This window comes from Mycteria americana, chromosome 2 (genome assembly GCF_035582795.1).
Source record: "Mycteria americana isolate JAX WOST 10 ecotype Jacksonville Zoo and Gardens chromosome 2, USCA_MyAme_1.0, whole genome shotgun sequence".
NCBI classification, from domain to species: Eukaryota; Metazoa; Chordata; class Aves; order Ciconiiformes; family Ciconiidae; genus Mycteria; species Mycteria americana.
Genome location: NC_134366.1, coordinates 136951843 through 136978226, shown reverse-complemented (window position 1 = coordinate 136978226; position 26384 = coordinate 136951843). Strand labels below are relative to the sequence as shown.

The 26384-nt window shown below is 43.6% G+C and overlaps 2 protein-coding genes across 4 annotated transcripts in view; both read right to left on the bottom strand.

The window, feature by feature from the left end:
* Window positions 1–17212, bottom strand: part of ADHFE1 (alcohol dehydrogenase iron containing 1) — a 28186-nt gene extending 10974 nt beyond the window's left edge. Inside the window, exons 1-13 of one of the 3 annotated variants that reach the window (XM_075494749.1) lie at window positions 16960–17197; window positions 16443–16480; window positions 14112–14155; window positions 13903–13956; window positions 12504–12658; window positions 12141–12337; window positions 11656–11733; window positions 10406–10511; window positions 9007–9159; window positions 7754–7852; window positions 6743–6821; window positions 6505–6601; window positions 2567–2724 (exon numbers count right to left, since the gene is read on the bottom strand). In XM_075494749.1, coding sequence (XP_075350864.1) covers window positions 2567–2724; window positions 6505–6601; window positions 6743–6821; window positions 7754–7852; window positions 9007–9159; window positions 10406–10511; window positions 11656–11733; window positions 12141–12337; window positions 12504–12658; window positions 13903–13956; window positions 14112–14155; window positions 16443–16480; window positions 16960–17015 — 1314 coding nt within the window. In that variant the 5' untranslated portion in view covers window positions 17016–17197. Of the gene's footprint in view, window positions 1–2566; window positions 2725–6504; window positions 6602–6742; window positions 6822–7753; window positions 7853–9006; window positions 9160–10405; window positions 10512–11655; window positions 11734–12140; window positions 12338–12503; window positions 12659–13902; window positions 13957–14111; window positions 14156–16442; window positions 16481–16959 lie in introns of all 3 variants that reach the window. The other 2 variants (XM_075494750.1, XM_075494751.1) reach the window with 2 other exon arrangements.
* Window positions 17213–18804: 1592 nt separating this feature from the next.
* On the bottom strand, window positions 18805–20114 carry RRS1 (regulator of ribosome synthesis 1). The gene has a single exon (XM_075494743.1). The coding sequence runs from the start codon at window positions 20019–20021 to the stop codon at window positions 18942–18944; it is 1080 nt and encodes a 359-aa protein (XP_075350858.1). The 5' UTR covers window positions 20022–20114; the 3' UTR covers window positions 18805–18941.
* Between the last annotated feature and the right edge of the window lie 6270 nt (window positions 20115–26384).

Genomic DNA, 26384 nt, shown 5'->3' with positions numbered 1-26384 from the left:
CGATGCTGCAGTGCAGTGCTGCAGCTGCTCCACTTCCCTCTCAGCCCACGGGGCTGTGATTTGTGGACAGGATGGATATGGTTACACAGCAAGAGAGGCCACTGCACCGTGAACTTAACATGTGAAATATTTGTCTAGCATAGTGAGGAAGTCAGCTGTGAGATATTCACAGTTCAAAATCACACTCAGCATGGTTAGCATGGCTTGCAATGAGTCTGAAAAGTGCAGCTTTGTGTGCATAACTTTAACCTACCCAAGAAGCTTTGCTGGTGAAGCAGTAGCAATCAAATGATACCTCTTTCCCCATCCCTGACCAGCGCTGTTATGCACACAGATCCAGCCAAAGAACAGGCTACGGTTCTTCTACGCGGTTTTGAAACCAAATGGAAAATTCAAACAGCACTACGGCAAAAGTAAGTTGTTTTTTTCAGACTCACAATATGCAAAATATAATAACTCAGTGCTCAAGTACTCAGTAAATTCACCAGGCTTATATTAGGACACTCTGAGCCAAATTACAGCTTTGCAGCCCTGTGCACTGTGATGGACAGAGTTATCTGTAAAGTCACGTGGGGTGACAGGAGATGATCACCCTGACAGACCGCAGCATTTCCCAGCTATATCGACAGGCTGCAAATGGATGCTCCTCCTGTATGCCTCGACACAGAGGCACCAGCACTCCCTCTACACAAGCCTGCTGGTATTTGCTGGTGCCCAGACAGCAAGGCCCCAGCTCGCCCAGTCTGACTCAGTGTGTTCTGGTATAGTGCCAAAAATGAGCAACTCTGGGCTCATCAGTGGTTCAGCCCCACCGTAGCTGCCTCTGGGATGTCTGCAGGGGGTGGGTGGGCTAGAGAACAGCCCTTCCACTGTCTCTCATTTTCAGTCCTCCCCATCTCCCCTCAAACATCATCACAGGGCCGGCCACCTTAGACCTTGGGACAGCATGTTCTTTGCTAGACTCACTGCTGTCTGTAAATAGGATCAATCTCAACAGACTCATTTAGAAAGGAAAACAAAATTCTGTTTTAATGTCAAGTATAAATGTTTGTCCCAGTAGAGTTCCCACCCCAAATCCCAGCAGTTACAGTAGATCAGTTTTGTTTTCCTGCAGCCTGCACTTCACAATACACCCTGCACACTTATTAGTGCTATCACCACCGCACCACACTGCCTTGCTGACATGAATGGGTCAGTGCTGTATTCCAAAGAAAACCTACTGCAAGATGAAAAGAAAAAATATACCAAAGATTAAACTGTATGGACTACCTCTGTGGGTAATAATGGACTATTAAGGAACACTAATACATTTTCATCATGCTACATCTCTCATACAAAAATGAGGTTTGAGAAACGATTAGGTCATCTCATTTTGCACAGTACAATTAATCACCAATGCCGTGAGACAACAGTAAATGAATTAAAAGTCAATTTGAGCTAAGCTAACAAACAAACAAAAAACCCCTTCAACATCTTTTGGTGGAGAGCCTTCCCCCCCAGCTATGCAAAACACGCCTTCCATGAGATGCTGTGCTTGTTATGACCCAAACCCAATTGTTTTAAAGGAACATATTTATCAAAACAAACCTCCAAAACGCCCCATGACAATTTACATGCATAACCTATTTCGTGGGCACTCAGAGACCTTAGTTTTCTTCTTCTTAGTTCTGTTGTGTGTGATCCTAAATAGTTGCACCTTTGTGTCATTTTCTCAGGTATAAGATAGGAATATTACTATTTACCCTCTGTTATAAGTTGCTCTGAGATTTATGAATGAGAAGAACTAGACATGGTAAGAGGTACTGCTGTAAAAAGTGAATAACCTTTCAGCCTACAAAATTTTCATTTTCTCCGTGGTGTTTATTTCCCTTGCTACTTGGTGGAAATAAATCCTAAGTGGACAGAACAGTCCATAGCATATGAATCAAACTGTCTTTTTATAAGGAAGGCACTGGATTTTGCTTTTGGAGTGGTGTGTTGCTTTTTGCAGTCTTTGTGAGCACTGAAACAATAAAGGGTATTACAAGTTTAATCTATATCATCCCAGGGGACCTTATTTCAAATTCTGATGGGGGTCAATGGAACAAAAAAGCCATCTGGGAAGAAAAGTGCAACTTCTCAATATGGAAAAGTTTAATGCAAAGTGAGCTTGATCATTCCTACCAGATAGCACTTGCTATTAAGGCTTTATCTATAACCCATCCTGCATACATAATTAACAGAGATAGTTATGAAAAAGCAGTATCTTCTACAAAGATCAAAGGTCTATGAAAAACATCCTCTTTTTTAAAAATGTGACTTAAAAAAAAAAAAACAACCCAAGCACCTAGCCATTCTTTCTGAATCCATGCGAAGAACAGACTGCAGCATGCACTCCATCTCACTGAAAAGAAAAACCTAAACTGTGCAGAGAAACAAAATACCGTTGACTATCCATAATTTTCTCCATTTTAATTGTTTTCATGTAGGATTAGAAACAACATCTGCTTGAAAAGAAACACTTCTGTTTTTTCAAAAATCTGCTCTTTTTATTTGACAAGAAAAACTGTTTTGCTTTCTGTCTTACCTGAGGCAGAGTGCCTTTGACTAATGCAGGGATGTCTGCTTTAGAATAACCAATTGCAGCTAAGCCATCATCAACATTCAGATCAAACAGGAATTTCCGGAGCGTGTCTGCCAAAATAAACCCCGCATCTTTGATTCTGGCAGTGCGGATGTCAGCTCCTAAAATAAGACATAATGCCTTGACTGTAGGGTGGAGAGAGAGGAGGAAGCCTGTTCTGGACTTAATTTAATCATAATATCAGCTGAATACATATCCATACATAACAGTCACTGCCCTAAAAGCAACATGAAGTAAAAAGAGGAATCAGTCTTCATTTTACAGTTGGAATAGTTTGTAAAAGGTGAAATAAAACAAGATCAGGAGAAGCAGGTAACTGCTGCCAGAAAGACTAACTGTCACATGAGGTTAACTTCCTTTCCCTCTGTGCTAACAGGGAGAAGCACTTTTCGGTCTGACTAACTGCTGGGAGGAAAGAAGCTAATGCATGAACGTCAGTGGTATTTATTTTTATGGACAGTCTGCCAAATGCTAACTTTACTTCAAGGCCTTGAGTTTGCTGACATCTAGAGGACATGGAAACCACTGACTATTCTGTTCAATTACACATTCAAAGAGAGGACTAGAGCATGTAGGCTGAGAAAAACAGCAGATGCCAGGGCAGTGTTCAAGGGGTTAAGTAAATCCTAAACTTAATGCTATTTGAGTATGTGCTGACTTGTGTAGGATAATGCAGAACTGAAGAGGAGGAACTGGTATCTTTGAAACATCTCCTGAACAGTAATGAAAGCATCAACATAAAATGAAAGACTACCAATATTTCTTACAGAATAGTTTGCTTCTCCCCTCTTCCAATGAATGGTCAGGACTTATTTAAAAGTAATAATAAAAACACGTCCAGATAGAAGACACAGGTTCCTCCATATGATTTCTTTTCAAAGTAAGCTGAGCTAAATTTGTTCTCTGCGTAACCTCAATGATATTACACCAGAACTATGTTAGGTCCAAGTGTCATACTGAGGATGAGTAAGACCACAACATAGCTACAGGAAAAATACCTTCTGTGATCCTCATGCAGTTCAGTGAAACATTCAAAGGGGGTTAAGTGAACAGGAAACCAACAAGCTCATTTGAGGACCTCAGATATTCGGGTAGTAAGACTGGCAGTACTGTGGTAGAGAATGTCTGGGAGAAATTGATAAATAAGGTATGACAGAGTGTTGTATGAAGTCTTATGCTATTGGGATTATGCCATGCAGTCTGAGTTTATCCTGGGTTTTGCTGTAGAGGAGTAACTGGGATATAAACCCAGTATCTTCAGATCATAAAGTAAAAGGGAAAGGGGGGAGGGAAAAAAAGGACAGTAAATGTGAAGGGCAGTTTTAAAATACTGCTATAGTTCTAGTACTTTTTGCTCAGCCTAGAGGATACATCAGTCTTTGACTGCACTTAGAAAATTTCTGGCCACATGCACACCTATTTCAACTGTTTAAGAATCCACCCAGGGAGGTATTAAACTTTTTCTGGCTGTACTCAAATTTGCAGCTGTACATACACACAACATAACTATTTAGTAATCTGCTCCGTGTCATAAAATACCTTCTTACTCATTGCATTTGGCAACATGACAGATTTGAATCAGCTACTGTAGTCAGTTGGACTCTGGACTGGAATCAGAAGTAAACACCCAGGTGGGAATTAACAAATTCAATTCCACATTACATGTTTTTGGCAGAGTCCCTTTACAGCAAGGCAGACAATAACATAGTTTAAATTTCTACTGAGAAAATTAACAGAGTGTCCTGGTTTTGGCTGGGATAGAGTTAATTTTCTTCCTAGTAGTTGGTATAGTGCTGTGTTTTGGATTTAGTATGAGAATAATTTGATAACACACTGATGATTTAGTTGTTATTAAGCAGTGCTTATACTAGTCAAGTACTTTTCAGCTTCCCATGGTCTGCCAGTGAGGAGGTGCACAAGAAGCTGGGAGGGAGTATAGCCAGGACAGCTGACCCAAACTGGCCAAAGGGCTATTCCATACCATATGGTGTAATGCTCAGTATATAAACTGGGGGGAGCTGGTTGGGGGGGGCAGCGATCGCTGCTTGGGGACGGGCTGGGCATCGGTTGGCAGGTGGTGAGCAACTGCATCGTGCATCACTTTTGTATATTCTTTTAACATTATTATTATTATTATTACTATTTTGTTTTATTTCAATTATTAAACTGTTCTTATCTCAACCCACAAGTTCTTTTGCACTTTTACTCTTCTGATTCTCTCCCCCATCCCACTGGGGGGGGGGGGGAGGTGGGGGGGGCGGGGGGGCGCGGAGAGGAGGGAGGGAGTGAGCAGCTGCGTGGTGCTCAGTCGCCAGCTGGGATTAAACCATGACACAGAGCTTTTAGAGGCAGAATTTAACGCAGCAGTTGATACCAGAAAACCTAAAGGAACTGCTTTTTAACCAGTTGTTTTAAAATCAAGGAGCCACAGTCAAATTCTCTGATATGCTGTGCTGGCCAGTTATGCAGAAATATTTTCTTAGTCTACTTTGAGTTGTACGTTATTGCAGTAGGAACACAGACATTTTGTAGCTTAGTACATGATTCCAACTAGGTTTGTGTTCTGGTTTTGACCATAGGCAGGACTGCATACTTTGGAGGAAGGCTGAACAAACCTCATAGCCACATTTATGAAATAAATGGAATTTTCCCCCAAGGTATTTTTTCTGACCATATTGTTTTACATCCTCTTTAAAATACTGTGATATTTTCATTGTCTATATAAAGTCCCACTCTTCCTTGAAACCCACAATGCTTTCAGATTACTTATACAAGGAAATCATACATGTGACTGGATTGCTATGACTTGCGTACAGAAGGCTGACCATACAAGGGACTGAACACAAATTTTCCAAATACCAGGAGATCTGCCCTAACCACTTTCTCTCTCCTCTATGCTGCTGCACATGTGACTGTGATTGTTCATTAGCAAGCATGGGTATTAGCAGCAGTTTAGCTACAACACAGTCTAGTGCAGACAAAAAAACTGACCTTAGATATAAATAAATTAGCCCACTGCAGAGCCATGCTGTCACAGCTAGACTGCTAACAGCTCCAAGATTACATCACTGAGGGCTAGTTTATTACACACAGTCATGCTGGGGATGCAATGAAGAGGTATCCTTTCTCTAGGACACCTGCCGGTGATGGGTTGCACAGATAACAAAGCACTGTATGAAAAGATAATCTTTAAATGAGCTGTCAGCCTGCAGCATTTACTTCTATTCTGCTAAGAAGCAGAAAAGGCCACTTCGTTCATTAACCCACTTCTGAGCCATCACAGATGTGTCCACAGAATAGCTACTCCACGGTTTCCCGTGACATCGGCCACTGAGAAATTCCAACACCTACAAACAAGCTAAGGCCTACATTAGAAAGACCAAAACCCACAGTTGCATGCCACAGAAAAAGAGCAGGAGTGATTCAGAACATCACTCTCTCCTAATTCATTGCCACAGCAGGAAATTTGTTAGGCAAAATGCTTCCTTTTAGCTAACAGATATACCCAAGTACTGGTTTGTTTTATGGTATCTACTCTAAAGCAACTACTCTACATAAAGCACCAAGAGAGATGCCAATCACAGCTACTCTCTCCTGATTCACAACAGATCTACAGTCAATTTCAGCTTGTCCAGTTTCCTAGCTGAGAAGCAGATTTCTCCAGCTTGCTTCTCTAACTACATCATCCAATATAAAAATTTAGCATTATTCTACCTAAGCTTGCATTATGTGTAACTCAGCCTCCAGAATCTTGTTTCTTAAACTTAAAACGCCTGCAACAAACAACTGCAATTGCTTGCATGCATTTTTTTTTCCTCCCAAAAAGACATTTTGGAAAGAATTCATTTGTATGAGTAAACTGTATCCATATAGATTCCTACCTAGTATCTCTGCAGCTTCCAAGTGCCGCTCAGGATGTATCTGTGCTGTGAAAGCAAACACTGCTGGGGACGTCAGCACCACAGAAAGGCCATGTGGCTGGGGACGGGGAAGAAAAAAGAATAAAATCACATCAACAGGACATGTACTTTCAACTTCAATGTGCTTTAATGCTCATTAATGTGAGATAACAGAGAACTGAAATGTATAATACAAAAACAAAGATAAACCAAGTTTTACCACCAAAGAGTGATCCACATTATAATCCTTTGGTTTATAAGTTTTCACCAAACCAGAAATAGGGTAAGACATTCCATGGCTGGAACAGAGAGTAGAGAGAAAGTGGTTAGGGCAGCTCTCCTGGTATTTGGAAAATTTGCGTTCAGCCCCTTGTGTGGTCAGTATTCTGTATGCGAGTCTCTTGGGTACAGGTACTCAAAAGGTATTTAGGTACAGATATGGTATGGATATTAGGTACAGACAACCCTCACCCCTCTGCACCTTACAGACGTAGCTGTAAAAACCAGTATCTCCTTACTTTGCGAGTGTGAAGTTATATTACTCCACTGATTGGGCTGAAAGATGTTCAGTTACTACAGTAACACAGATACGCCAAAAAGAGCATCATCTGCATCCCTACCTGATCACACTGCCTGAGAAAAATAAACATTAATTTTGAAGTATAATTAAAGAGTGGATTTGCTCAAACAAAACGAATGAAAGGAAGGTCTCTGAAGAGAATGTCTGCTAATAACTTCTCCACACAATTCAGGCTTAGGCTTTGCCTCTCTGAGATTTTCACCCATATGAAACTACATTGCCTTGCAATATTAATTACAGCTCATTTCAGCCTGCTGAATGCCTACTCCACAGACAAACTTACAGACAACTGCATCCATTCAGGAATGGCACAAGACTACCTCATTGCTGTCTCACTGCAGAACAGCTGGCATGAAATTCAACATTTTAAATGCCATTGATTTTTTTTCTAACTATGGTTTTTACTATCAAAGAAGGTAAAGAAGGCCATGTTTTGTAATTTTCACGATTGGATTTGAGTATCACAAGCCAGAATACACATAAATGCCAAGAGCCCATGAATTTCTCACAACACACGGCTCCCCCTGCATCACAGCCCACGTTACAATGTCTTATATATTCAGCAACAAAGGCAGCGATGTCTTTGACAATTTGAAACAAACACTAGCTAGAAGCTGACCTCGGATGGGGTTAACATTTTTCTGTACTCACCAGAGATGAACACCAGCATTGCCAAAGCCAATACCAGCAAAAGCACTTGCTAGGTGCATATTGGCTCTTGCTTCACAGTCTTCAGGGTTTCTGATGGCTCTGTGCACCATGAAGACAATAGTACCAGTGAATTCACAAATGGATTGGTAATTCAGGATGGAGAAGGGAGAGAGGGCTTCTTTATGGACAGATATACAAAAACCTCTAAGATAGGCTGAGATAAAAATGCTGGAAATAGGATCAACTCATGCTTCAGTCAGAGAACAGTCCTGCTTCTGGTTCAGTAAGTAAATCAAATTGGTTCAGTGAAGGGCAAATTTCCTTTTACTTTTCTAAACTGAGTAAACAGAGTGAATTTAGCCATATTCACCTCAGTGGTGGTTTAAACAATTCTACTTAGGAGCTCTTGCAATCCTACGCACGGCTCCAAGATCACTCTAGCTTTCTCACCATCTCATTAGGTGGTGGTCTGGACCCCACCATCCGTGTGGGAAGAGGACACGGTTCCTCGCCTTCCTACACATCAGACTGCTTGTGTAGTTTGACAACATGGAGAAAAAGTCTCATGAATAGATTCCACAGGAACAATAAACAACTACTTTGACTAGCTAGGTACTGTAAAAAGTCTTTTACAAAAAAATCCACGTTGGTCTTTAATAGAAGTGCACATGGTATACAAAAGCTGTATACAGGCTAAAACTTTATTGGTAGGGATCAAAACCAACTCCCAGTTAAGTCAAAACTTAATCTAAATTGAAAGTCATTGGAAGTATGACCTAGTTTTCAGTAAATGCATAATTTTGCACTTTCGTAAGTACATGTGGTTACCTTCTTGATGGATGTATAAGTATCTTAATTGACACTGAAGGTCACAGAAATTACACCAGCAGTGTTTTGTTCAGTTTGTTACATATTCCCCTTATACTGTCATAAAAAGAGGATGCTTGAAAAAAATATGTGAATGCTGCTCCCATATTAACCGAGCAGCTTGAAATACCTTTAACTGAGGACTTATAAAATAGATTCACAGAGGCATTAAAAAGCTACCCATCAAGACAACCTAGTAACCCTAATTTTACTTTCCATTTTATTTGAAAAACTTTTTACTTTATTTAAGAGAAATCCAGGGTAGAAAATGAAGGTTTAATGTAGTAGTTTGCCTTATTTTAGCCTAAGATTCAAGTTCTCAGCATCCCTTTTTGGGCACTGAAGACTGAACATACTGCGAGGGAGGTGGCTGTTAAATGTATTACCTTTTCAAATATTTAGCCACGATGCGCAGAGCATGAAGAGCCCAGACATCACTGATGGGGTTGCTGCCTTGGTAAGCTGGTCGGTTGATTGGATTTGAAGGGCAGGGACTGCGCATGTTGTAAGGCAGAGCGGTGTATGACTCTAGAGCATGGCTAAAAGAAAAGATTGAAAAAATCAATTATTTAAGCAGGAGAGCTCCATTTTGCTGCTGCCCTTTGAATGCAGGTTCTTCTTATTTACTTCTGGTGTTTTCAACAGTTGCCAAAAATAGAAATACAATCTCATAGACAACTGGGAGAATGCTGGGTGGGCACCTCCAGAGTGCTTCGCTCTCCAACAGACACAGAGAAGGCATTCCAAACACAGTCACAATATATCAGTTCACACCATGCTTAAAGTTAGGTCGGATGAAGGGGCATCTTGGGGTGTAATGCTTTTCACTGAAGAGCACTGTGCATCTGCAATGGGTGCATTTCTGTTCTGTAGGACAGGAACCATAAGAGGCTTTAGCACTGGAAGCATTGTAAGCTACCTTTCTTTTAAAAGTATTGACCTTTAAAAAATTAGGAGTATGATATTTAAGCTAAGTGGAACTGCCAAGTCTCATCTCTCAGATACTCATGAATCTGGCTATGTAAAGAAGGGGCACTACCTACATTGCTACATTTAGATGTACAAAACTACAGACAAACTGTTATCATTTATGAACAAATGCCTCAATTCCATTACAGACATTGTAGTTCAGGATACTTCACCAAGCTTGAGAAATCACAGTTTCTTTATACGTCTATTACTTTAATATACACAGCACCCAGAAGCAAAGTAATCTCTGGCCCTCTGAATAGAAACTTCCATGCATTTTGTGCCGTTAAAACCTGTAGGTTTAAGATGAAGATAATTTTGTGCCAAGTGAAAATCACATTATGAGAGAGGTTCTGAAGATGGTCATAATTGGGCTAAGACCTGCCAGCAACTCACAAACCTTCACAAATTTTTGTTGACACATCGTGGCTTTTATTAGAAAACTCTTGTTCTCCATTCCCTGCCATGCCTGTGAGACATGCTAATGCTGTTGCAGTTGTGATTAATCTACATGATCTCTTAAAAAGGGATACCTGGATGCTCTTCCCTGACAACAACCATCCTGGTTGTCACTGGTTTCTCCAGTGTACTGCAAAAATCTTACAATTTCTGCAAATAAGTGATTTGTTTCCACACATTCTGAGGGAGGTAATGAAATTAAGTAGCAGGAAAGTATAACAGAGACCACCTTAACAAGAACAGGAAAGGCAGAAAAAAGATCATCCTTTTCTGCTCCTAAAATGTATTTTTTCTACAATCATAGTAAAAATACAAAATCGTAATAAATTCAAGTAGCAGCCTACACAGAAAACTCACCAAAGCACATCAAAGCCACTGTTGGCCACTATTCGCTCAGGCATAGACAGTGTGTGTAAAGGATCAATGATGCCTAATGTTGGCTTAATGGCTCTTGAAGCGATTCCTGCAATATGTAAGTGAGGAAAATGAATTAAAGAGGACAAGACAAGCTTAAGGTTCAAAGCATAACAATAATGAGGGGAAATGATTTGAAACTATGAAGGTAAAAGCAAAGAGAGAGAAGGGAGAGTAAGAGGTATCTATGAATCTAAGTCCTACTGATGATCAAGTCCCCGTAAGAAAGTTGTATGATTTGAGACTGTTTCCTGAAGTTAATTATACCAGACAATGTTCTCTCTCCGTTTGTAACCCTCCCTGAGCAGCCTATATTTTCAAAATGTCTGTGCTGAATGGCATCTGCAACATTATTCTTAGATTTGTATCTTCTGTGAACAATCAGAAGGCAAGAGTGGTTTGTGTCTACAATCAATTGTTATTGCTAATTGCTGTCTTCAGCATCTGTAATAACCATGCCTTCATATTTTTGTTAAGGGGGCACAGATGCAGCTTTGAGAGAGAGAGACATACAGACAGACACACACAAACAGACTGATTGACTACATATAGATTAGAAAACTCTGAGCTATGGTCAGACCTCTTTAGCACACCCATTTGGGTCCCAAGTACTGTAGACTGTGTGGCATATAAAATCCACACGTTTAGAACTAAAACCTCAAAACAGCCATGAAGCTTAAGATGACATTTTAGCCTTAATCTTTATTTGCCAGGGATGAAAAGGCCAAAGGAAGACAGTGCCCCTCACTTGCACAGCATCTCAGGCCTGAGGTTTCAAAAGTCAGGAAAAGGAACATTTGGTTGCAATTACACAACAAAGAAACAGAAGTCTTAAAAGCAGAAAGAAAAAATACAGAGGAAATAAGGAACAGTTGGTTGACCCTGAATGTAAGTAGAAATTTCCTTTGCAATTAACATTTTCTGCCATTTAAGAACTTGAAAGATTTTAGTTTCCTGTTTTGCCTTCAAACTATAATCCACTGTATTACATAGGTATTTCATTATGTTAATATGCTATAAATTTAATTCAAAGAGGAAACCTTTAAGCTCTTCAAATTTGCCTGTGGCAGTCGAATCAAATAAAATGACACTTGAAATGACATGCAGTATCCCTTTTTTTCAAGGCAGGGAAATAATGAAGACATTGGAAAAGCAATTGTCTTGAATAGCAGACAGAAAAAAAAAAATCTCACCGGTTTTTACTTTTAGTTCTTTGAAGTCAAAAATGGCAACACCAGTGGTTTCACTTCCAGTTCCAGCTGTCGTAGGAACTTAAAAGGAAGAATGGGGATAACAACAAATAATAAGTAATATATAATATTGCAAAATACATAAATAAAACCACAATATTAATGCCACCAAAAATATAGGATCCAGGAAATCTTGGAGGTATCTCTGATCCGAAGCCAACAGGTCAAAGAGAAACTGCCGCTTTGATCTCTTTTCTCAGTAAAAAGAGTCAAACTCAGCTAAACAAGACAAACTAATGACAAAACCTGTGATTTTACTTCCACTGAAGTAAAGAGCAAAATTGCTGCTGAATACAACTAGAGCAGAAGTAAGCCCAAAGGAAGGTGAAACAGTCATGGTAAACTGATTTCAGTAGAAATATGATACAGAGTGTGGATGATCCCTTTCTCCTAGCCCTCACTCTCCACACACCCCTCTCCTGCTTTACCTGCAATAAGTGGCTTGAGGGGCACAGTGACAGGCTTCCCTTTCCCAATAGGAGCATTGACATAATCCAAGAAGTCTGATGTAGGGCTGGACGCATACAGGTTGGCAGCTTTACAGGTGTCTATTACAGACCCACCTCCAACAGCAACATAGGCATCAAACTCTCCCTTTTTAGCAAATGTAATGGCATCCAGGAAACTTGGAAAACAAGAAAAGCTTTCCAATTAGTCAGGAGAAAAACAGCACATAGAGAAACTGACTATTAAGACCAGTGTACAGGTCGCAAGGAGGTGTTCAAACAGCTGTATGGCATGCTGTAAGAGCCTAGGCACTACTTCGAGAAGCACACTGTCAGAAGTAGTACCTTTGGTCTGTTGGCTCCACCCGGACATTGTCATACATCTGAAAGTTTATACCATATTTTGCCAAGGAATTCAATACTGCATTTACAGGAGGGAGTTGGGAGAGGTTTTTATCTGTCATCAAACAAACTCTTCCAGCACCAAGATTCTGCAGGTCCTACAATAACAATGAAATTAAAAACCAAACAACTGGTTGAAAATCATACACTGAACTATTTAAATACTAATCCAAATCAATGGAACCACTTAATAATAATAAAAACCCCAACCTAAAAACAGTTGGTTATTGTAAAATTTTTGAAACAGTATCAGCTAAAGAAAAAGAGGATTAACCACATACATATATATATATGTGCAGAAAACACCATAAAGTATAAAGCTGCCAAACTTACATAGTTGAAGTCTTATGATAGAAGAAAACTGATGATAAAGATGTTGAACAAGTGAAAACCACATGGAACCACTTAAGACTACAGTAAAATGTAAAATATTTTTTGAAATATTTTTTCCTACACAATTCCTGTGACATAAAAAGGCTTTTCCACAGGTTAGGTCTCCCCTAACTGCCTACCAAAGCACGGCATTAAAATCTTGAAAATTTAATACTGAATATTAATTTATTGATGAAAAATCAAAATAAGGTGGCAAAAAGAAGAAAAATAATACTACATCCTAACCTTTGCTAAATTAATTGTCACAACAGCTATACAATACATGCAGTTCTAAATAATCCTAATGCTATTTAAAGACAGAAGTTCTGTCTAACTTCATTTACTAACTGACTATTAACTTACTTTACAAATTTGCAAATAAAAAGAGGGAACTGCTAATGCCATAAATGCCAAGAAGAGAGGAAAAAAGGATAAATTAAAAAATCCAATGATAAAGGCAAACTGAAACAATGTACTCAGCTGAATCATTTCACGCTGCTGAAACAAAAATTCTACACTTTCACAGTGCAAACTCAGACCTGAACGAATACCCACCTAATTTAATGGAAAGTCTCTGATTCATTTTAATAAGCACTAGAAAAGACGAAAGTGATCTTGAGAAAACCCTGGTGAGTCACCAGGATTCAAAACTTTTTGAATTAAATTCCCTGTCAGAGAAAGATATGGTTGCATAATCCTGGCAAATCATCAACGATCTAATTATCCACTAAGTTGCATTTCATGTACTCAGTTATACCACAGCAATGTTGATGTAACATGTTTCTGTTCTTTACCCAACAGTATTTTCCGACCTTTTTACACTGGTATATATGACTACACATACTGCAGAGCAGTGGAGATTCAGACACACCATATATAAGCTTTCCCTTATAAAATGGATTGATAGCACCAGCAGCCCTTTAAAAAAATAACCTATCACCAGTGATGGATTTACACTACGGAAGCTTACCATGCCAATCTCTTTCGTAACTCCTTCCCCATATCGGATGTTTGAAACGGCCATCTACAAAAAAAAAGAAGATTTTTTTTCTGGAAAAATGGAGAAATGGCATCTAGTCCCAAGCAGTCAAAGTGAAATATAAATATTTGTTAAATGCCATAGTTGGAAGTATACAAAATACTACTTTTAAATCTAGTATATTCTGTTATTAAATCTACCTCAAATGCATAGTCTGTATTTCCCAGCGTAGGCCGTTCAGGGACTGGAATAGAAATGAAACAATAAAATTAAAAACGAGACTTCAATCTATATCTCAATACTAAAGTTGACAGATTCCTTCACTTTTAAAATCACTAACACATTTGCACGGGTCATCTTGGCTTGTCGGGGTAACAGTTACCCATTTCGTCCCTTGTTGTTTGAGAGATTAACTGATCCAATTACTTAATTTGAGTCATACAATTCAGCAAAATGAGGGTGTTTTTTCTGTCCTTCAATAATTAATTCTTTCCTATAAAAACTGAGTAAGTTAGCAGGAAGTTTGCATGAGAATTTGTTCGCACTCTGCAAAGACCAGAACAGTACATAGCAAGTATGTAGAACTGAGTATCTGCAGAGCATACGGGCTGCTACATACAGGTTGAGAGGTGCTACAAATGTATAGGGCTATATGATAACTTTCAGAACAACTTTTATGACAAATCCATGAGACATCCTCCATACAGACCCAGATAGAGAACATCTTTTGTATGTGTGAGAGTAATACTGACAGGTGTTTACGCTTCTTTTTACTTCTGCCTAGTCCTGAACTTGCAGGTGAAACTGAATTGCTTGCTTGAAAATTAAGGAACTGCATGCATTGCTAATAATAAACAAAGCTTTAATAAGAATCAGTGTGTCACTATCAACTTTATTTAGTAGAAGAGAGAAGATATTTATAAGGATTGCATTTCAGTTACATCTTCTCTCTACCATGTCATTCTTGCATGAATTTCCACAAAACTCTCCATTTCTTGCATATCCTGATTCTGCCACAAAGTGAAGCAAACTGCATCAACTGAAACAGCCCATTCTTCTCCAAGAAAAGATCAGATGAGGCATTCTGCTCTTCCTGCTGAAGTCATGCCCTCTGTCTGCTATATTAATTGAAAATATGCGATTTGGATTCAGATCCAACGAGTGAAGCCACGATAATGAGTCTTACAGACACTCTGGGGTGCACTGAAGCACTGACCCACAACAGTCACAGATAGATGTATTAAAATCCTTTATGCACTTTCTATTCAAGCCCAGGCCAGCTGCTATCAGCTCTTTCATTGCCATCTCTTGCCAGGCTGTACATGTTTGACCTCTCCTGGAGTTGGAGTCTGCTGTACTCTCAGTCATTAATCTGACAGGCTAAGAACATGTCGAAGCCATTTACTCTCTTGCTTTCTGATAGTATAATAGATGCCCTGCTGTTATATTCTTGAGCCAAACTTAACTTTCAGGAAGAATTTTACTGAGTTCAAAAATTGCACTATTTCCTCAAACACTGCCAAGAAACACAATGAACATTTTTTTTTCTGCTCCAGTCACTGTTAAATCAATTCCCACTATTTAGAGACTTACTGAACTGACACCATCTTGCTACGTTATAGACTCAATTGCTGCCTAAAATGTACAGAGAGGGTTCTTTACTAAGACTTCTATTTAGCAAGGGCTTAGTTTGAATTGACCGAGTAGGTCATCAAGCAGACAGGCAGAAGAATGAGGTTCTATTTCTCAGCTGCGCTGTCTTGGGCTGTATGATGGTCTTGGGCAAAACAAGTATCTGAACATATATATAGATTTTCTATGTGTAAAATGGTAGTGGTAGTTCTTTAAAAAGTGTCTTAACTAAAGCAACTGAAACCAAACCACTCAGAATTACACATTGCTGAAATTATGGTGAAAAATACTAATTTTTATTGGAGCTGGAGACTGACCAGCACACAGATAGCTATTCCCATAGCCTCCCTAATGTCAATGCAAACAGAAATTCCTCCCAGGGTGACTCGGTCACTCGACACAGCTCTCCTGCTCTTATTCCACCACCCTGGCCTAAGTGAGCTGCGTTCTCGGGACTGACTGTGTAAAAAACCTATGGAGATTACATTCTCCAAGCCAAAGCAGACCTTTGTGAATAGCTCCTTTTTATCCATACTGCTTCTGGTTTCTTTTCTAATATAACAGATGAGTATTTTTCCCCTCAAAAGCCAATCTAAAGTTCAGATGGCTCCGGTGATTACAGTAGTAGTAGCAGCCAGAGCAAATTTCTGATCAGCTTCCCTCACAGTGAGGAGGGACAGGATGCATTAGTTGTGTCTTACGTGGAAACGGTGACTCTCTCCAACAACAACCACTATCATTGTACTGTTGCAAAATAACAGACTGCTTACCTTATCCTTTAAACTCTTCTCTTTCCTACCCGTTACCTGCACCCTCCACCCAGTTTACACTTATACATACGGCTCTACAGGGCCATGGTCTCCCACAGAATTATTCTGGAGACACAAATTAAGTCTTACCTTGGGAATAAGTGTGGCAATGGCTCGGGCACCGACATCTAGTTAAAAGGTAAAAAAAAAAAAGAGGCATGGTTAAAAGGAAAAACTAAAGCAGAAAAACGAATCTGTCCTTGCCTAAAAGTCTCCTGTATGTACCCGTTCATCGCGCCCTACCCCAGAGAGGCCTGCCAGCAGAGCCTGGGTGCCTGGGGAGGCCTGGCCCACCCCCGGGGCCCAGGGGAGCGGCAGGCCGGCAGCTGGGCCCCCACCGAGGGAAGAACACGGTAGCCGGCCCGTGGGGTGCCTGTGTGAGGCGGGAGGCCAGCGCTAGGGAGGGGGCATTAGGAGACCCCCACGGCCCCCAGGTAGGGAGCGGCCGCTGCTTTTCACGTTTAAAACCTGCCGGAGGAAAAACAGCGGCCCCACGGGCGGCCCCGCCGGGCTCCGGGGCCGCCGCAGGCGGGGAGGCCGGTCCCCGCCGCCGTCCCCACGCTGAGGCGGCGGCTGTCCTCAGCCGCCCCGGCCCGCCCGCACTCACGCGGCCCGCTGCAGCTGCCGCAGGAGGCGAGCGGCCCGCTCCCGCCCGGCTGCCATGGCCGCGGCTCTGGGGGGCCGGCCGGGTCGGGGGCCGAGGGCCGGGCCGGGGGCCGGGCCGTCGGCAGCGCCTCCTCCCGGGGCAGGCGCCAGGGCAGCGGCGGCTCCCCCCCGCTTCCCGAGCCCCGGTTCAGCCGCATAGTTTACGAAAGGAAGGACTTTGCACGGTTGGAGTAAGAACTGTCCCGACGCGGCTCCGGAGGGCCTGCCGGGCCCCGCCCGAGGCCGTGACACCTGCACCCGCTGGGCAGGGCCAGAAAGCGGCAGCACCCACGGAGCGCCCGCACCTCCGCTCGGGTTACCCCATCGCTGCTGGAAATGCACAAGCTGCCCAGGATTTTAGCGGAGAAAGTTCACCTTTAACGTCGTCAGCAGCATAAAATACCTATCGGGGGGGTATGCATGTGGAAACCCCCCCCTGCTCTCTGGTTGAGCAGGTACAAGACGTGCCCTGTGGGAACCGCAGGAAAATCGGAGGTCTGGAACATATCTCAAAGCAACTTTTCTCCACATTTCCAAGTGCTTTTTGCCCCTGCTTTGCCTAGCTACTTAGACCGAAGGCTTGGTATCAACGGGTTATGCCCATGAGACCGTACCTGCCACTGGCAAGTCCGAAGCAGCCCGAGGTGGTGCAGACTGCTCAGCACAGTGGCGAGAAACATGTAAGAGGCAAAGAACACATCTTCTGCAAAGCCCACAGGCTGAGCAGTAGTCACTCAAAGCCACCCAAATCCCTTCAGCCCCAAAGCATACGTATCCCTTCTGCCCTCAGCAGCCGCCTTGCACAGACAGAGGTTTTGCTTTTCGATCGTGCTCAAGCTGCCATCCTACTGAACTGCTACAGAATGAGACAACAGAACTGCTATAGAGTCACCTAGCTTTTTCAAAAACTCATTTGCAGCAAAATATTACGTTATCAGTAACCACTCACAAGTTTTCTACTGGAAAGTTTGAGAACTTAGTTTACTTGAGATTGCCAGAACTTGTTTTACTACCCCTCTTACCAGGAATGGCCCCAGGGAACAGCATCCTCCCTGTAGCTAAGCCACACATTGGGACAGCAAATTGTATTTTTTATTTCAAGTGTACAGGAGGCACTACAGAGTTCAAAAGAGTAATAAGCAGAAGTCTGAGATCATTTCCAGTATCTGCTCTCAAACTGCCTGGTAAAGAAAAACACTGTGAAACTATTTCTGCGAAGTGATGGATTACATTAACGCAGGAAGAAATTTAGGTTTTAACCTGCTGTTCAATACAAATATTTTTCATTGAAAATATTTTCATTGAATTCAATGGCTGGTCACCAGCTTTGACTTCTTTTTTTAATCAACAGAACTCTCTAGGCAATCTGTACAGTTTCTTAGGCCCTGCAATAAATCTTACAGTAAGTTTTCACATTCCTTTTGTAACGGAACCTGAATACCACAGCGCTGAGCAGCAGAAGTTGACTTACAGAGCAACAGCTCCACCGTCAGGCCACTTGCCCAGAGCAGAGAGCAGCAGCCACGTCCTTGCTATCTCTGTCTGAGCAGGCTGTTACTCGATCAACACACAGGTTACAGCTGTGGTCCACCCCCAGTCCCAGTTACCTGAGCAAGGACAGCTTTGCTCAGCTCCAGTCCTGCCTGGAAACACTGCAGCCGCAGCCAGCCGTGAAGCAACGTCACCTGGCTGTCCCTGCGAAACTGGGGGGAACTGGGGCTCCCGACCCCTTCGATACACCACCAGCTCCCCTTGGACGGAGAACACAGCCCTCCTTGACTGCCAGCTAAGAGCCAAACGCAGGACATCTCAGAAAGGCCGAAGCGTATTTATTGACAAATGGGTGAGGGAATAGAGCAGCGGGCAGGAGGCTGGCAGCGACAGTCCCTTCCCACACCTCGGCGGGCATCCCGAGCCCCGTGCCGCACGCAGTCCCTCCATCCCTCACGCCTTCTTCCTCCTGCCGGTGCCGCCGCCTGCGGGCCGCTGCTGCTGCTGCTGCCGGCGGACTCCGCTCTTCTTGCTGCTGCGGCCAGCCCGCTGCTGCCGGCGGCCGCGCTTCCCCCGCTGCGACTGCTTCTTGCCCTTGGCGGCGGCCGCCTCGGCTTCCTCCTGCCGCAGCTGCTTGTTGACGGCGCGGGTGATGTCGAGGACCGGCTTCTTGCTGCCCATGTCCCGCAGCAGCTCCAGCTGCCGGCTGCGCTCGGCCGCCAGGTTGCCCAGCAGCGGCTCGAAGCGGCGCTTCCTGCCGCCGCTGCGGGAGGGCGGCTCGGCCGGCTCCTTGGGCAGCCGGGGCTGGAAGCGGCCGAGCGAGGCGGTGGAGACGCGGGCGACGCGGGCGACGCGGCCCAGCTCCTCCCGGCTCTGGTGGCCGGTGGGGTGGAGGGGCGCGGCGGGGACGGCGGCCCCGGCCCGGTGGGCGCGGGCCAGGTTGCGCAGGCGGTTGAGCTCGTTGCGCGCCACCCGCTCTCGCTTCTCCCGCCGCAGCCTGGCGAACTGGTCCTCCTCCGGGTCGGCGCCCGCCGGCACCTCCGCCAGCCAGGCGCGGGCCGGGTCGCCGCCCGCCCGCCGGTAGCCCCAGCGCCGCCGCCACTCCTTGGCCTGCTCGTCCCACACCAGCGAGGTCCGCTTGCGCCGGCGGATGCCCTTCAGCCGCGCGAACTGCTCCCAGCGCGTCGGCGGCCGCGGTCGCGGCGGCGGCTTCTCCCGCGGCAGGCGGAAGGCCGGCTCGGGCAGCCGCGCCACCAGCGGCCCCCCCGCCCCGCCGGCACGCTCGGCCGGCAGCTCCCAGAGCCGGGCCACCAGCAGCTGCGTGTTGTCGCGGGCCAGCGCCCGCAGCTGCGCCTCCCGCCGCGGGCCGGCCCCGCGCAGCCCCGCCGCCGGCGGCGGGTTGCGGTCCAGCGCCAGCAGGTTGCCCAGGTCGAACTCCAGTTCCAGCTCCTTCTCCACCGTGACGCTCCGCCGCCTCTCGGCCTCCTGCTCCTCGGCGGCCGCCAGCACCTCCTCCACCCGCACGGCCGCCATGGCGGCGGGCACGCCGGGCCGGGCCGGGCCGCTCTCCACACGTGGGGACCGCTCCCGCCGGCCGCTCCCGGAAGTGCGGCGAGCCCTTCCGGTTCAGCGCGCCGGAAGCGCGCCTCCGCTCCCGGAACGGCGGAGCCCGGGAGGCCCCGCCCGGCGGGGGCGGGCTCGGCGCACTGCCTGCCGGGAGCTGTAGTCCCGCCTGCGCCGGCCCGGCGGCGCGCGGGGCCTTCCCGGGGCCTTCTCCCGGCTGCTGGAGTGTCACCGCGCGTTCATTCCTCTCGGTTCCTGTCAGGGAACGCCTGCGGCCCTGACTTACGGGCAGGCGCTTCCAATGGACCCACTGAAATCCCCCGCCGCCCCCAGGCTGGGGCTGTGTGTGGGCTGGGGCGGCCCCACGCCCTTCTCCCGCCGCCACCACGAGTGGGGCTGAGGCGGAAAATGTGTGGAAAGAGCCAGCGCGTGAGGGGATGCAAAGGCCAAAAGCGCGTTGCGGTGCAGAGAGATGTTGCCATCACAGAGCCGCCGGGGCCTCGCAGCTTTCCCAGCCTGTGCCTGCATAAGGGCCGTGCCATGGCATTCCAACACTGGGCAGCTCTGAGACTGAGAAACAGGAAAATACTTTTTCCATGGGTCTGGGGGTTTTTTTGGTAGCATATCGTTACGTCTGACAGTCATTGCTGTAGAGCACTGCCTGTAAGTGCTTGTTGTGGGACCAAAATTCAAGTACTGTATTGCAGCTCCACAGAGACCAACACAAGTCTCGCCGCAGAGAAGGGAGGGGAGGAATGGCGTTTGGGAAGCGGTATCACCTGGCAGATATCTCATCAGGCATAATGATAAGTGAGGTGATCGGGTGATACTGCGTGCACCCAAAGGTCAGCTGGGTCAAAGATACGTCTGTGCTATTTTTAAACAAATGAGCTATGGAAGAATCCTTTTATAGCTATACAGTGATTTGGCTTGTATGGCCATGACATTTTGAGCTGATCCCTGGTGCCCTAAAAACAAGCTCATGATAGCACTTAACTGTAGCCAAGGAAAGTGACAGGAGTTTTTATACTAAATACAATTTTCTGCTAAGTTATATCACGTCTCTGCCTTCACATTATGTTTGGAGTGATGGAAATGATTCTGAGTATAAAGGCACAGCAGTATTGTTGGAACAAAAATAAAATGCCAGCCTTGTAAAATGGAGATGAATAGCTGATTCTCAAGTCCTAATGCCTAGGATATCACAGCTTACGCTTTGTAATTCTAACTATGATAAAGTCTTTGTTTTTCCATGTCAACAGGTCCGAGTATGATTCATATACTATGGAGCAGCACAGTCCCTATGCATTTAGACCCAGGCTGGATGGCACAGACAGTTTTCCCGTTCACCACAAGATGGCATTGCGCTGGATAATATTTTGTTCCCTGTCTTGGACAGCTCATACTTTCACCTGGAATTGCAGATAAAATTAACTTTAAGGACAGTTCTTTGAAGAGGTGCACATGCACTATTTAGATTTAGGCATAAATTTTACTTTTGAACTGCGAGGTCCACTTCTTTGGCAGTCTGGTCAATACCTTTACACTGATCCCTGTACCCTCCTGTTTTATCCTTATGCAGCTAACTCTTTGAGTTCTTTTGGTTTATATTTGCACAAAGCCCAGAAGCCTTCAGGTAAATGTCTGGGACTGAGAGGACATAATGGGCAATATCTATTGCACTTCCAAAGTTGCTTTAAGCATTAATGATTACTGTGTATCACTGGAATAGCAGAAGGAGTACATGCCAGGAATTGGTCTTCTTGTTTTGCCTGATAGCATGACCCTGCTAAGGAAGGGAAAAAAGAGTCTCAGAAGGTAAAAATTACTTCCCAGCAACTGCTGTGTAGAACTGAATTCCAGCCTTTTTATGTATTCCAGAAATTGTCATTTACTGTATGAGTGGTCCCAACACAGTGAACAGGACTGTTCATTTACTCAATTGCTTCACTGTTACTTTGCGATAATAGTCTAATAGGGCACCCTTATGATTACGGATTAGTGACAGGAAATTCTATACTTGGTCTCAGATGGACTTCAAAGGTGAATTTTTTGAATGGCCTTTTTTCTCCTTTTACTGATCTTTGCTGTGTGTTTCATTGCTTGAGGCAATGAATTGATCCTGTGTATTTAGTCTCTACATACCTGATTGAACAGTAACACTTTGAACAGTAACACTAAATGCTTTCACATTGGGTTTTTTTTGCTGTTTATGAAAATCACACTTTCTGCAAATTAGGTAAGTCTTTGAAACTTGTCACAAGTAGACGTTACAAGACATTCTTAACGTTATTTCAAAAACCACAAAAAAATCATCTAAATATCTGTTTAGAGAATAATTCTGAAAAACCTTCTTGCATCATTTCAAGGATTCAGGCTTCTAAAGAGCATGGGAGAAACCCTGACCAAGCTGAAGTCTGGGATGGTTTTGCTGTAGGCCTTGGCAGGGTCAGATTTTACTTATTACAAGCCAAAATCTCATAGTCTTTGTATAGACCTCCTCCTGTTGTATAGAAGAAAGAAATATCTGCTTGGTTTACTGACAACGCCAAACTTTTTGTCCTGTAAGCACAGGACATAACTGAAGAAGGAGCCTCATGCTACTGTGCTTCAAGTGTCCTCAGCACAATGTTGCCTGATAGCGAAGCCTGGCTACAAAATCATTACTGTGGTACATAGCGATGGTATATTATTCAGACAGGACATTTCTGAGTTTGTGATTTCACAGTGTGGTTGGGAAGGTGGTAGCTGGAAGAATATTTGAATAGATTTGTAAACCAAACAGGATTTGTCAGTAAGAGTCATGGATATTTTGGGGAACTATCCCATCATGAGAAGTGGCTTCTGAGGTGCTGACCATAGCAATCATAGCCACACTTTGAGCTTATAACTCCCAGTTTAGAGCTGAGAATTACAAGCAGGCACGCAGCTTCCTGTAAGTGAATAGGCATGTGTGTACTCCTGAAAATTTGGGCTTTTGAAAGATGAAAGGGTGATATCAGTGTTGGATTATAGAAATAGCTGTTAGAAAATATATGTTTTTATTATCTCATGTTTGCTCCAGCTTTGTTATCAGGCTTTTTCAGTAAATTTTTTAAGGATAAATTTTTAGCAATGCTTATTCATTCTGGTCATCTCTGGTTTTGGGTTCCTAGTTTTAGAATCTTGAACATCGCATTTCTCAAACTGCCTGTGACTGGATTTGTGAGTGCTCAGCTGTAGGACTTGAAAGCAGTTATCCCTTACCATGGGCACTCACAATCCGTAGATGCTTAAACAGTTTCAGCCTTACTGTCTCTTTCCATGAGGTTCTCTGTCTCTTCAGTATAAATGATGATAATAATACCCAAGTTACTGGGGGGGGAGGGTGTGTATGTGCTTAATTCCTTAGTGTTTGCTTACTTTTGTTACTGTGAGATGATCAGATGGAAATTGGATGCTGTGGCAAAGTGCAGGCTTTCTACGGGGTGAAGAAGGCTGTAGGGTTTTGGGTTGTTTTTTTTTAACCGCAGTTGAGGTCTGTGTGAAAAACATAAGACAGCAGAGTGTAATTTGCAGAAACACTTGTAAAAGATTAATAGAAAGCATAATGCAGGATATATGTGACGCACCAGAAGAACTACATCATCAGTATGATATACTGTTGGTTTTGTTTTTCTGTTGGAAAAGAATAAAGAATTATCGTACTTAACTTTTATTTTTGTAGTTTCTGTTCAGCTGGGCTACAACTTTAAGTTTGTATTTGATAGGAACTGCTCTAATGTATGGTATTCGTGTCTCACTGTTAGTGATACCATTAACTTATATTTACTCTTCAAACTTTTGCCAATTACCTCTGGATGGCAGTAGATGTAGTTACAAGATGATTCAACCAATTCGTAAGCCTGCTGTGAGGATCATTATGAAGAACACTTTTATCAGGAAAACCCAAAGTGCTGGTAATTTTGGCAAATAGTAGAAAGTGCCCTTAAAATACCCACACTGCCTCCAAATCATTCCTTTCCCCTGACTTTGTTCAGTACACTTTGAAGTAAAAATCTATGCTGTAGGATTTCTTCCTGTAAGGAAGAAGTTATTTGCACTGAAGCTAAATTAAGTACAACCCAATTCTGCTTCCCAATACATTTTTTACCCCTGTAAAATGTATTTCATGTATTTCAGCATGCATCTTATTTCCTGGGACATGTAAGTGCTTTTGCAGTCCCAATAATGAAGCATAGGCATGAAAATTTGGCTAAACAAAGACTCTTTCCTATTCACTAGTCCATATAATGTGAAAAAACTGTCAGTAAGGAATAAAAAAATTGCAAAGACCTGAGCCACCATCTTTTATCAAATATCAGGATTGACTTCAGCAGTAAAACAAAAATGTGCCTGGCAGTCACAGTTTTTACTATTCAAGAAAGAGTTAAGTTACTGATTACAGGTAATGGGTAGTTGCTTCTCGTGGTTTCACCAATGCAAGGCCCTACTAGAAATGTGTTAAGGGACAAGCTTAATTCTAGGCTTGTGGATTTTTCTGTTGATGCTGATGATACTATCTGTGCTCACATGCTTAAAAACTTGGTTTGTAAATGAGCAGGATTAGATTTCCTGTCCGAAGATTTAATGTGATATTAGCAGAGTGGTGCATTTGTGAAAAACCATGAAGATGAAACTCGGAAGGCTGTAACTCTGGTCCCAAAACCTAAGACTGGGTAATTGGGAATGCAGTTACAAGTGGATACTAAGTAGAGCCTGATTGTTGGTTCAGAAGCCAGAACACAGATAGCTGGCGAGATAGCAGGGAGATGTGGGTGACTGCAGGCATTGTGGAAAGTGATTGGTAGACCATAATCTATTTTGATCAGTTGACTGGCTGTGGCTGCATGGTTTCACTGAACTGATTGTGGGTAAACAAAACAAACCTAAGATAATTTGAGGCCTTCCCAAGTGCTTGATGCCTATCTTGCTATGCATTAGGGAATCAGGCTGAAAACAGACTGTGATGTGGTTTGCTTTTTTATGAGCTTTACAGTGACCTGATTTCTTTGAGAAAGTTTTCTTGTAGCATGGTCTTAATATTAGAAATACCACCAATGGCGTGGCTTGGTTTTGTTAGGTGTTTTTTAGGAGAATTTAAAGAACAGAGTGAGAACTTTATCAGACAGTGATGGAAAGAATGGCAACATAGTAACATGTTCTTTTTCCAGGGTCAGTCCTTCTTATCACCTGTCTAGAGTAGACCTACTTTTTGGCATGAGATTACTTCTACAAGTTTAAAAAAAAGCCATGGAACACATTTCCTTCTTTTACAAGAAATCTGTTATGCACAGAGATTTGCCCTGGATTAAGTCTACACTTGCAACCAGAACAAAAATGGTTCCTCTTTTCTTGGGTTGGGTTCATGGTTGGAAACGTCTCCAACGTTGGGAGTGACATGGAACGTTTAAGCCTTCATCCATGACACAAAGGATGTGCCATAGTCACTCCTGATTTTTGACAGAAGGACACAAGGCAAATCAAATCAAACTACAGGTTCAATCCATGAATCTGAAATTAGGATAAATCTCTGTGTGTCTGCTGATGGTGACTGTGCCAGCTCCCATATTCTAATGCCTTTGTGAGGCAGAAGCAATCCATCTTCAGGAGTGGCCTTAGAAAAGGCTTCTTGGGCCACGTTTTCAGTAGAAAATCTCAGCTGTTTATGCTGAGATTTTGTAGAGATACTGGATGCATGTGATTAAGCCTATGCAGATAATGGCATTCACATGTACAAGAGAGATTTGAATGTTGATTTTTGCCAAAAGAAAAAGGATGAGACCTGATCTCAAAGCAAAACAATGCAATGCATTTAGGACCATGGTTCTTCAGTGACTTATTGGGGAACCTTCAACTTGGGGCTAGGCATAGATCCAGGCATCATTTCATACACACACCACAACCATTTCACGGACCTCAACCACCTGAATCTTCTCCCAACCCTTGCTGGATGACATGGAGATGTATGCTGAAATGCTGCTTGCCAAAGATGTCTTCAAAGCCTCAGCACTACTTAGCAGTCAGCAAGAAAAAGGCTCCCCAAGCCCGGTTTGTAACCTTTTATCCTCCACATTTCCATTCATCAGCGAGGCTGATCAGTCAGGATGGAATTTTGTCCTCAGTGTGTTTTCAGAGTATTTGTTCTTCAAGCTACCTTTGACACCAGTGTGATGAAATACACGTTGAAGGTGGTGTGATGAGGAGTGGGGAATGTACATGCAGGTCCTGCCATGAAGCAGCAAAAGCATTTGTGTGTGCCGACTGTGCCTCCCACAAGCTATTTTGATAATGTACGCTGTAGGCGTCCAAGTA